The sequence below is a fragment of the Colius striatus genome, chromosome Z (assembly GCF_028858725.1).
Source record: "Colius striatus isolate bColStr4 chromosome Z, bColStr4.1.hap1, whole genome shotgun sequence".
NCBI lineage: Eukaryota > Metazoa > Chordata > Aves > Coliiformes > Coliidae > Colius > Colius striatus.
Window position 1 is genome coordinate 57,693,001 of NC_084790.1, and position 12,947 is coordinate 57,705,947.

General features: G+C 35.6%; 1 protein-coding gene across 4 annotated transcripts in view; it reads right to left on the bottom strand.

Annotated features, from left to right (window-relative positions):
- NFIB (nuclear factor I B) overlaps window positions 1-12,947 on the bottom strand; it is a 178,792-nt gene that overhangs the window by 43,823 nt on the left and 122,022 nt on the right. For all 4 annotated transcript variants that reach the window (XM_062017371.1, XM_062017370.1, XM_062017374.1 and 1 more), the window contains exon 7: window positions 134-265. In XM_062017371.1, coding sequence (XP_061873355.1) covers window positions 134-265 — 132 coding nt within the window. The remainder of the gene's footprint in view (window positions 1-133; window positions 266-12,947) is intronic.

Genomic DNA, 12,947 nt, shown 5'->3' on the forward strand with positions numbered 1-12,947 from the left:
CTCCTCTCATTGATATTATAAGAGGGATTAGGTCTCTAATAAAGTCTGCAAAAATTCATCACAATCTGATTATACGAAGAGAAGACAGATCAAATGAATAGGGAGGTACTTCCTCCCCCTCCATAACCCTCACCACTGTGTGCAACTCCTGGGATTCCTGGATGGTGATGCTGGGGAAAAGTGCTCAGTCTTGGTGAAGAATCCTGTGGAGAAGTAGGACTAAACAAAGGCTTTTCAGGTTTCTTCATTGTAGGAGAAGACATATCTACAATAGAAAAACAACGAAAACAGTGGTATTAGTTTAGAATGTCACTTATTTGCACAGATCTTGCTTGGTGACTCAACTCCCCTGTGACCAATAAACTAATTTTAAAGTATTGTTTTCAAAGTTGATAATGAATAATAATCCCCTAAGTAGTCTTTGTTCTGAAAAACAGAAACTACATTCCTTTCATATCAAGCCAAACAGTGAAGAAATGAAAGTCTTTAGAATCTCCCTAGATACTTCTCAGCTCCCCAGAACATCATCAAATCTACTTCTTCAACAACCACATAATCTTTATTATATTTCTTTAAGGGAACACCTGCACTCAGGTGTGTAAGGTAACTGCCATGCACATGCCAGTTTATGGTATTTATTATTTTGTTATTTCAAAACCTATCCATTAATCTTCTCAAAACCATAGTGAAACAATGTAATCTTCCTAGGAATAAAGGATACTTTAATTTCTCTATCTCATATTTTCCATGTCTCAAGTAGGGTCTTCCCACCTCTTCCTTTCAGTTTCCCTAACAATAAAAACCTCTCCTCAGAGTTCATTGTGTGAAGACAACACACTAGTAGGTACATATGTCTGATTTCTACCATGCAGAGATACTTATACTGTATAAAGTAAAAATACTGGGTTCATTCTGAAAATTTAAATTAAAAAACATTTGTTGGGCTTTGTACAAATTTATTTCAAAGTTAATTATAATATTTTTATAGGACATATATCAATATCATAAGTGGGCTTCATTTCAAATCAACTCATATTTAAACAAATGTTACTTCTTAAGTAATTTACTGGACTGGGGCCACATTACAGCTGACTTCCCTACATAGACTGCGTTAACCTTTAAAGTGATTTTGGCACTGTTACTACTGGAACACTGTATTGTGCTATTCTAGGGGACATACAATCATCTTGGAAGTCAAAGACAGGCCTGCAAAATGTTGATGCCTTACTGTGACCAAATTAGGCCAGTATTTTCTGAACTAATTGGAATTTAAGTGGGTTTTCACTCTGAAAGATGTTCTTAGAGCAGGACCCATCAAACTGAGAAATTCTTTGTCTGCTCTGCCCCATCCCGCTGCAAAGCCTTGCACAGGCACTGGCACCAGATCCAGAACAGACTCTGACCCCTCCACCAACTCCCTGCAACTTCCCTGCTCTCAAAAGATTCTGACTACTGCTCATCTCCCAGAGACCCTGCAAGGTTCACCTCTTCAAGAAGGCTGCTGAGAAAGGATTTTATTTAGCAACAAATTCATCAAGAGAACTTTACATCAGGAAATGCTTTACGACAGAGTGATTCATCACTCATTCAGTTTTAACAAAAATGACGAGTTAATTTTCTGCATTTTATTATTCTTACCTGTTAAAATGTTATGTTGTTATCAAAAACACTGATTGTTGATAAAAGCAATTCTATTTTACAAAAACCTGGTAAATAAATTGTTACCGAGGATGAAAATATTGAGGAATATTTTGTTTCTTTGAATCCATCAGCAGGTAGCAAAGACAAAGTTCCCACATGGTTACCATTTTGTTGCATACATTATGCTAAGCTAAGAAACAATTTTTAAAATTGTAAACTGATTTTTTTACAAATTGAGTTTGGCATAAGTAAATCATGCCAAGAAGGCACCTTAATTCTGGAATTATTTTCAAATTTTTCATTATACTTTATTTTCTATTCAAACAACAGCCCTAGATTCCTCATATAAGGCCCTAGTTCCACCAGAGCAAGAAAACTCTTACACCTCCACAACAGATGTAGGATTTTATAAAATCCTAGAAAAAAATAACTAGCTATTGTACTCTGTCTCTGTGCATGCATAATCTGTCTCTGCAGAAATGCTGCAATGTTACAGGAGTGTGACAAGTAGCCTGTAGACACCACTGTAGTCATCAACAGTTGTCAAAGAACTTGCTAGTGACCAGATATCTTGTTGACTCTACTACATAGAGGAAATCACAGAAGAGAGAATGGACAGTTTAATTTTATTTCAAATTAAAAGTACCACACTTCAGTCTCCCTAAGGAAAAAACCAAATCATGGGCTGTAAGTGTAAAATCTTTTCCTTATTTCAAGCTTGTATTCAATAAAATAACTCCTGAAGGTCTGCATGTGTCAGCAGCTTCGATTTCTGGAATGCAACAGAGATTTGATTCGGTTGGTGATCACTACTTCATTAAACAAGCAAAGTTGTTGTGTTTTTCAAAACCAAAATATTTTAGCTGCTCCAAAGAAGTATGCTATATGAAGTGCAATGTAATCAGAGTATCCATTAACCCCCCAGTGGCATCACTAATTTGAAAAGAATCTACTGAAAAGGAGATTGGTGACTATGGTAATCCTTGCATTCACTTTAAAAATGTGTAATTTATTCCCGCTCCTATTTTATGGAAGAAAGAATTGCAGTTAGCACATAGAAAACAGACAGCATAAATTACAAAGGAAATGCAATTTCTCACGCAGAAAACTGCTTCCTCATCAAGCTGAACGCGACTGGTCACGAGGAATAGAAAAGTCAGCACTGCCATAAAAATACTCATTACCCACCAAAATAGCAAGTTCAACGTACACTACACATCACACCAACATGAAGGCCTTTCAGAAACATTTTTATATATACAGCATAGGCAATTGCAAAGAATAATGGCTAAAGTGCAGGGAGCAGCTTCTTTGTTAAAAAAATGCACTTCGCGTTTAAGAATAATTCAGATAGTTCCTTCCCACCCTGAGCCCTGTGTGTGCCTGGTTATCATAACAGAGCATTCTTGCTCCTGCCATTGCCGAATAACAGATGCAGTCAGCAGCAGAGACAGAACAGTCACTGTTTGTATAGATTAAGAAGAAAGGCTGCAGACAGCTCAGCCTTGACCAAGAGAAGAAAAAAACCCACAAGTTACGAAGTTACTAGTTAAGATGATTACCAGTTGCAAAAAAATGGGGGGGGAGAAGCAAAGCAGTTTTTCACATCACAAGATATAGTCTAGTAGCTACACAGAGCTCCGTTACATACTAAATACCACATAGTGAATGACAGAGGTCTCAAAAATAGCACACTTGCTCTTATGTTTGTGTCAAGGTTTCAGGAACGAGATTCCAATCTTTATTACATTGAGAAAGAAAATAAAACAATTTCAAGTGTGATTTATTTTTAGACTTTTGTAAAAAGAAAATGCTAAATAGTTAAAAAGCATCAAGATGCCAAAAGTACTTGAACAAAGTTATCCTAAGGTCAACATTAATCAGACTCTATGTCCTGTCCTGATGAGAACTTTCTTCAAACATGAAAAAACAGCACTTTTAAAAAAATCATCAGTGCTTTTCGAAATCACTCTTGCCTGCAGCCTCATATTACTATGAAGGTACAGTATGTGTGCACCTAAACAGGTGGCATGTTATATATTTTAAAGCATCACATCAAAGAAGAAAAAAAAAGGCTCACGTAAATAAAGAATTAGATCATGTCATCTTCCAACAAGGTAAATCTGTCTACACAGGAAGGCAGAAGAGCTGCTGTGAAGTATAGCGTATGTAGCCTGTTCATCAGCAGCTTGCACAAATGGCGCTCCAGATGTATAGCTGTTCAAGACAGCCCAAGGCAACAATTTTGATCAACTCTAACGTGATAAAATGCTGCAGGGAAAGTGTGCAGAAACATGTTTACATCAGCCTTTAATTAAACCGTTGTTCACTTCCAAAGAACCTTAGGAAACACTAATGAGACATGAGTTTTGGCAATTTTCTCATCAAAGCAAAGACCCTCTTCGTCAGTCTGAAGCAGCTTGTCATCCACACAGTTCCCTGGATTAACGCCACCTTGGCACACTACTCAGCAAGCCACCTGTTAGAAGAACTTTACTGGATTCAAGCAGTGATCCAGGGCAAGCTCAAGCATCCACCTCTGTGTTTCGAGACACCTGATCTGCTTTCTTGTTCACCACATCAATATGGCAGCTTCTCTTTCTTGTTCATGAGACACACTCATCAGAAGGGTAAGAAGAAACTGTAACCAAATAATAAATTTCTTCAAGAAATTCACTTTACTCTTGAACTATTGTCTTTTCTGCTGCTTAGTTTCACAAGCCTTTCTTCACAAGGTACACTCAGTGCAGATTCATTTACAAGTCATTACTGTAGCATAACCTTCAGAGAAAGCAAGATAAAACATTAATCATTTCTGACTAACCATAGTGAAGTCAGGAAAACTACAGAGTCTGTATAATCACTGGCAAGCTAGAAGAGTAATCCCTTCATGCTACAGCATTAAACAAACTGTTTTTTTCCAGAGGCAGCACATAGGAGAGTTTCTTGTGGCAGGATATACCAGGTACATCACATTGAGATGGATCTTGCTCTCCACTGCCTCCACCACGTCTGGTAGGCACACTTGCATCAGGTGTGAAAACTTAAGTAAAATTTCAAATTCACGTCAGCTGAATGATGATGATGAATCATGAAAAATCCCACTGTGCCCAGGACAATCAGTTTTGTCTTACACCGCTACATGTGAAGAATGATCAGAGCCACTCTGCACAGGCAAAGCCAACATCACCAATTTTCAGATGTGTTCAGTCTGATTTCCTTTAACATTGTAAGCATTCCGTATTTTTCAACTGTAGGTCTCACTAAGGCACATTGCACTGAATATTGACTCTAAAAACGCTAAAAACTCTGTGACTCTAAAGCACAACCACCTCTCATTTTTTAAAAAAAGGCTTTGTTATATCTATTCTAAAGACTTGGCATGGGGGCTGGATAGAAACCCAGAATCCTGAAAATAAAAACATTTTAATTCATTTATATTTTTCATAAAAAAGGAGTGGTGACATATTTTTGGGAATATATAGGAGAGAAAGACAGATGTGCCTGAATAGCTTGGTGTCTCAGATACTTGATGACTAGAACAGAGAAAGCCTTGCTAGAATTCCTGCTCAATATCAGGCAGATATCAGGCTTTGCATCTAGCTCTCTCATTATCCAAATCTGCACTCTAAACACTGGCTTGTGGTGTTTCATTCTCCTTCACTGTAAATTTTATATGGGATTACAGAGAAGCCCTCCTAAAAATTTATTTATTTCCATGGAAAAATCATTTCTGATAATTAATGTTTTTTCTGAATGAAAAATCAGAAAAACAAAACACAGCAACAGAACAAGAAAGTTGTGATCAGTTCTGTTCCATGACTTTTTGAAACATATAGAAATTCTTAATGTGAAGGCCTTTGTACTCATTTTCAGGAGAAACAGTGAGGTCTTATATCAAGATGGAGAAGCATGTTGCTCAGCAGCTGATAGTGTTCTCAACTCAAGGAGCAGACAGTGTTAAGTTTTAAAGAGAGCTGCTCTCTCCATATTTAAAAACTTGATCTGAGTTTGATCTTTACTGCTACATTAAATGCAGAAATGCATTTTATAAATAAAGACTTTATACTAGAGTAGAATATTTCAGTGTACAAAGACTTTATAATTATGTATCTTCAAATCACTCTACTTAGTACCAATGTTATTTTGACAGGCACACCTTTGATATTGCACAATCCAATCTGTCAGACTGTTACACTGGTTTGCCTATCAGGAACCATGCCCAAGGTTAATCAAACTCTCTTCTGTGATATTTTGACACCTCACAACAGAGAAAATATTTCAATGTACTATCTTCTGTGATTTCTACTGAGAAATATAAGAACAGGAACTAGACTACAATTTCTTTCAGTGCTGTTTTCAGTACTACAAGCTGTGGGTAAAAATTAAAATTTCTTAAAATAGCAATTGAATCATTTCCTTGTTCATTCTCTAATAATCTTTTCTAATGAATTACACTATTTTATTTTGCATTGCACAATGAGTATTAATATATATAAGAGAAGAAGGTGATGTAAGAACTCTCAGACAATTGAAATAAAATAGTCAGAAACCCTTTAATGGGAGTAAACATGTCATTCTTCATACATAAACTTGCAGAATACTGTATTCTATTGCCAACAGTTACATTCTGAGGGATGTGTTAACCTTGATGACTTTCTTTTGCTCAACAGAAAGGAGGTTGGACAAAAGATAGAAGGGTTGCATCTACCTGCCCCTGTAACTCCCTGCATACTGGGGGTATGATAGGTAGGTCAATGGGTGGAAAACCCATATGAGTCTCTATACAAACAAGTTACAGAATGTTTTTTGTTGCTGTGTGACTAACTATGAAGTTGGACAACCAAGTTTTTTCATTGCATTACTGATCATTCTATTTTTATGGGCAGAAAGCAAAATAACTCAGCACAGTTCCTGTGAAAATTATATACACTAGCTTTTTAAAAGTATCACACACAGAATACTATGGGTTGGAAGGGATATTTAGAGATCATCTAGTCCAATCCCCATAAAAGTATGATTCTGGTGCATGGCTATTTAAGATAGGGTAACTAGGAAAGCTACATATACATTTCCTAAAAATAACTTAAAAAAAAAAAATAGTTTTAACAAGAGGCAGTTGAAGAGGATAGATATGACGGTCAGATTAGAGCATTAATATCAAAAAACATCCACATCCCAAAGCAATTTCAAAAAGTGTTTAACAGTAGGATAGGACATATGAACCTAATCCTATAACAGAGATTGTTGCTACTTAAACTTACATCTATTCCCACTAAGATTAGACAGAAACTGTGTCACACTGTTCTTCAAGAACAGTGGGCAGCAATTCTTCATCCTCATCCTTCAAACGTACTTTGCCACTGCTCATCCAAATAACAGTAAACTTCCCAGGGAAGGTTCATAACGAGCATGACTATGTTATCATACCTGCACTGTTTCTTGTGAGGAGAAAAATATGTTGTATGGGAAGTACTTAGGAGAAACTCAGAGCTCATCAGGGGGGCTATCTGATAAACACACAGTAGGCACCGCAAGTGATGAGACAGACTTTGGAAACAGAGATTAAGAAGTACGAGACTAAAAATACAATGTTGGTGCCACAAAGAACATGCTATAGCAAAGATGTCGTTAATAAACCTACATAAGCCTCCAAGGAATTTGTTCTGCCCTGAAGGAGTTACAGTGTACTTTAGATATTCAACTACTTTTTAATTTAACTTTACAGTTCAGAAACAGACTGGGCCATTTCATTATCTATTAATCATAGTAGACAGTTGTGATAGAAGAGCACTATAGGAGACTGTGAGAAAATTTAATTAAAAAGCCAAATTAAGAAGACTTTAGAGTACATTTTAGTCATGTATTAAATCATCCTACAGAAAGACATCCAAACTCCAAGGAAAAATCCACAGCTATAACATCTCATTAATGCTGAGAATCCAAGGAAATTGGCTAGCAAATGAAATCAATATTGTAACCTTAACTGCAAAACTCAGAAAAGCATTCCCAATTTCAAATGCAGTACGATTAAAGAGGCTTTTGAGATAGAACAATGTAAGGGAAGTTGTTGATTTAGAAGCCTTTAGGTTATGGCATCTCCTTTTTACTACTATTATAGTCTTTACTGGTTACAGTTTAGGATGGTTTAATGGATGTGCTATATTAATTTAATTGTAGATCCATCTGGGGAATGGATTTGAACTGATATAAAATCATTAACTCACACTGAAATATACTACCTTGGTCAAGTTTTACACAGTTTTTATGAAAGCAGTAAAAAAGAAAAATTAAGAACCTTTTCAAAATGTATCTACATCCATGGCACAGACATAAAAAATCTATTGGGGAAGACAAAAAGGAAAGTTGCCTAAAAAAAGTTACCATGTGTGGGCTAAATTAATTTTTCCACCTCATGGCTGTACCATACCTGCAAAAAAATGTTATTGCAGACACCTATGATCCCTTACACATTATTTAGTAATATCTGTTCTGTTAGCAACTTAAGAGATTCTGCATCACATGGATTAGATCATGCAGAATAACATTTAACCTACAGTTTCTAGTAGGAGCTGATCAGTTTCAAAAATACTAATGTAATCTTTTATTCAGCAGCACTGGAACAAGACATACAATAGTTCCTGGACCAAAGCTTGTGTTAAGATATGCATTTCGATCACTAATTTTGATCAAAGAGTGTCTAGTCATCATCAAGGTAACAATATATTGCCATAATATAAAGTTCATCTCATCTCATAAGTGCTATGTATGCAAGAAAAGTATCCTTTCACTTTTAGTGGTGTATATAGGACATGTATATGCCAGTCCTGAGTGTGTCCAACTCACTAATCACACATGGAAAACAGTAAGCAACAGGCCTTGGCAAAATATGTTGGTCAAAATAAAAGACAAAGAATCTATATTTTTTACAGTGACTTTACTGAGCAAATAACAGCCATTTCCAGGAATGCAAAAAAAAAAAAAAAAAAGCACAAGTATTTTTATGTGCTTCTTACTGTATTTGTCTTTCTGTCTGTTGTATTACTCTTCATCCATTTAGAAACTGAAGTGTACAGGGGACAAAGGAAAAGTCAGGTCCCTGCTCTGCCCACAGTATAAACTTCCCAGTCTGCCCCTCTGAATATCTGAAGATTCTTACAAGAAGTTGTATATTGGTCTGAAGCTACTCTAAACACAAAAACACAGATATAATCTCTGTTCCTTTGTTTTTTGAGAGGCTGTAAACTTAACATTATTCTCACTCAATAATGCACAATGTAACTTTCCTCTTTAAGGTAACTTTTTTGCCCCATCCTGTTAATGGAATTCTTTCTCATTTTCTGCCTTTTTAATTAAACAGACATTTGAAATCTCCTTTGCCTATTTTCAAGCCCTAAAGATAAGAAAGCAGTTTTCATATTTACAAAAATAGTTTAACTTATTTTATATCCAAGCAATTTTTCTTGTAAAATGGCCACTACGTAAATCTGCAGTAAACCAATACCCAATTAATTTTATATTTGTATCACTACCATGTTAGAACTATTGGTTTTTAATTTGTCGACATTATGTCCATTCATTGAATACTGTCAACATCTTGTTTTGCAACCAGGGAAAGAAAGGAGAACCCAGCTCGTGGTCTCCCAAGAAAGCCTTCCTTGCTAATGCTCTTGCTTTTTACCATGATGAAACTTTCAGCAGTCAACCGGCTAAGAGAAGCCGTGACCTTGAATACACTTTTGAAGAGCTACTCTTGATAAAAAGTGCTTCTAACTTTACAAATGCAAGGTATAAAAACTTGCAGCTTTTGACTACTTTGCACTCATTAAAACCACAGAAAATTCAGACTGATCCATAAGCTATGCATGATATAGATATAAATATATATGAAAGTTATGTGTATGTGTTTACATTGATTAGAGTATTTTGAACTATTAAAAAATACAAAGGCAAGTGTAACATAAGTTACTAGCAGGACATATACTTCTTTAAAACATGCTTTGACATACAAGGATTTTGAGAACTCATACTGAGTCAAAAAGAGAGAAATGTACTCGACAAATACTCATCAAGGTAAACCTTTCCAAGATGAATTAATCTGTCTGATGGAGACTATGAGTTTCTAAAGCAGTAACCTTCAGAAGGAGCACCAGGAGCTGGAAAAAATCCTGAACTATGCCCAGCACTGGCCACCAAAATCCCATGGTGATTTGTTACTGTTCTCAACTGCTGGACCACATTAACTACTCCTCTTTCAGTTCCCTCATTTCCGAAATGAGAACATCCATATTTGACAGTCCATGAGAAAAAGTCCCAAGAAGGAAAGACCCATCAGGAAGGACCTTAATGGGTAAGGAGTGTCCGATGGGTTGGGAAAATGCAAAAGGGGACAAGTCTCCAGAAGAGGTGTATCAGCAAAGGGAGCTGGGACCTGAGAAGTAGAGGTCCTACAGCTGTTGGCAAATCAATGGGTGAAGTAGGTCCAGCTGTTTCAGTTTTAATGGTATGCTGGCATCTTGACTCTTGACTGTTGACAGAGGTGAGTGAGGTGTAAGAGAGTGAATGTGATGAAGAAACTATAAAATTAAAATTCACTTCATTGGATATTGACATTCAGTATTTCCAGGCATCCTGACTACTACAGAAATCTCTCCACTTTTATTATGACCAATATGTACTGGTGGTAACACTTGTTCTATTTTTTTACAACATACACTGTGTTGTTACACTGTAACAGCAAAACAAATCTCAAGGACAAATACTGATATTATCTGCAACTATGTTAACGTACTTTGTCAAGTTAGCTTTTAGAAGGGAAGCCATAGGTGCTCACACTGCGCTTTGTTTTGCTGGTGCTGTTTCCTTATGAGATACGGAAAAAGTATCTGATGTACTTACCAGGTAATAAATTAAGATGTTCACCAACAGTTCTTACCCTATTAGATCCAAAGTCTTTTTTTATCTACTATTAGCTAGTTTTGTTATATTTTTAAAAACTTTCTCTTCCAAATAGCAAGGATTTTTTTTTTTTTTTTTTTTTTTTTACTGTATGAAATTTTATCCTCCTTAGAATTTCTAAAACACTCTGCAAACTTACTCATGCAGCAACTTTTATCTGTTTCACAAAGTATTGCTACACTACTGTGGGAATGTGAAAGTTTGTTTAATAAATAAACACGTAAAGAATTCAGCAATAGAAACCTGGAAAAAAGGAGGACTGCAGGACATTTATGGAAAGCTATGTTTTAGATCTCAATATATTTCCCATTAGTAGAAATGTAAACAAGACATGATCCAGCCATTACTGAAGTTAATAAGACAATCAACAGGAAAAAAGGATGTACAAGAGAAAACTTGCACAAGATCCAACAGCAGATATCAAAGTTTAACTTCTAATTGTCATGTTAGGGCACTAAGTAATACACCATTCTCAAAGATGACTTTTCACTTTCTTAGGCTCTGGGACTTTGGAAGGACGGTTGGTTATTTGGAAGGTTAAATGGTAATGATAGAGAGAAAGTTTGTGAGAAATCTTTGCAGTTATAAACCTGTCTATTTGCTCTGCAGAAGACCTCAAATCTATTTAAAAAAAAACACATAGTGTTTTAACATAGCAAAAATAATGGCACAAACCACAAAACCTTCCTATGATTGAACACTTGGAAACTCTAAACACTTGGAAACTCTAAACACTTGGAAACTCTAAAACATTGTAAATACACAGTAATTTTTTTAAAATTTGTTTTTGAAATTGTTAAATGTACACTTGTGGTTACAAATATTTTTTTAAATAGTCACAAGCTTTTGCAAAGCAATGAAGTAAACCTCCAAGACGGTATCATAGCTTCACAAGCTTTCATTTTCTCCCATAAGGATTTACAAGCTTACTTCAAGAAATTAAAATTTAAACAGTATTTTTAATATTTGTTTGGGATCATTAAAGTTTTTAATTTTTTTATATTAGAACAATGACAGGCATAACAACATTAGAACATTAGATAATGAAGTACTGCTCATAATCCTTTCTGGACCAACCTTATGTCACCTTAAGTTCCTATTTTTCAGATATGCTTTCTTGTTTCTATACAGAATTCAATCTTCAAACAGCCAACTCCCTTAAAATAGATTATAAAACATTACATTTGGAAATCTATCAAAATGTTTTTGGAAGTCATATGACAGGAAGAAGACAGATAACAGCATAAGGACAAAGTTTGGAGTTTTACAATTGAAAGCAGAGCATGGTATGAGGAAAGTTTTACTGTAGCTGTGCTAATTTATTTTCGTAGTTTCACAAACACCACATCACAGATACTCCTGACTCCTGACCCCTACTCCTCTTGATGTATGCATGCACAGTAAAGAAGCTGTAGAAAGTATGAAAATTACAACAGAATCGACTCATATAGAGCCACTCTTTTCGTGATGACTACTTGCCTACTAAACTACATGATATTTTGTTTTCACACCAATAAAAGGTTGATCTAACCTGTTCCATCCCACTGCAAATTTTCATCTGTTACATTTTTATTTTCAGTATATTTTTGTTACCTATTACTTTTTGCCCCATACTCTGTATCACAATGGTTAGATAACCGGCCCTTAGATACCTTCTGATTATACCAACTTGTTGCACCTATCATTGTTTTATTGTGCCTATCTCCAGTTCCAAACTACCACCGTTATCTCATTCTGCCACTTTACAGCTAAATAAAGGTATGAAAAGCCTTCATTATAGAAGAATCTTTCAAATCTATGTCATTTCTGTTCCTATGAAAATAAACTTAGGTATGCAGAGTAAGAAATTAGATCTATTTCAGGTCAGAGTTAGAGACTTGGCTCTGTCAGGTCCAAAATTCAGATAATAAAATGGAAATCAATATGCTAAATCTTAATGTCAACCCTATTTCTGATTTTTTTTTCCTCTTAGAAAACTTAAAATTGCACCAGGCTGAAAGAGAAGCTACTTATCCATAGACAAGATATCTCTGCATATTCTCATTTGTGATTTCTGTGGAATGATTTTTCATTTATGCCTAACTTCATATGACACTCAGATCTCCATGGAAGAGAGGGAAGAAGTATGTGAGCTCTCTGGCATAGAAACCACCTCCACATCTTATTTCTAATATATCTTTGCTTTTAGGCATAAGGAAACAATATAGGTTTTCACAAATATAATATCCTGGTAAGACTTCTATGTTCAAAAGAAGGTTTACACAGATACATGCTAGCATGAAGATGATATCAAGCATCTAACAAACTAGCAGCACAATAAATACACTAGGAGTTGCCACATGCCAGGT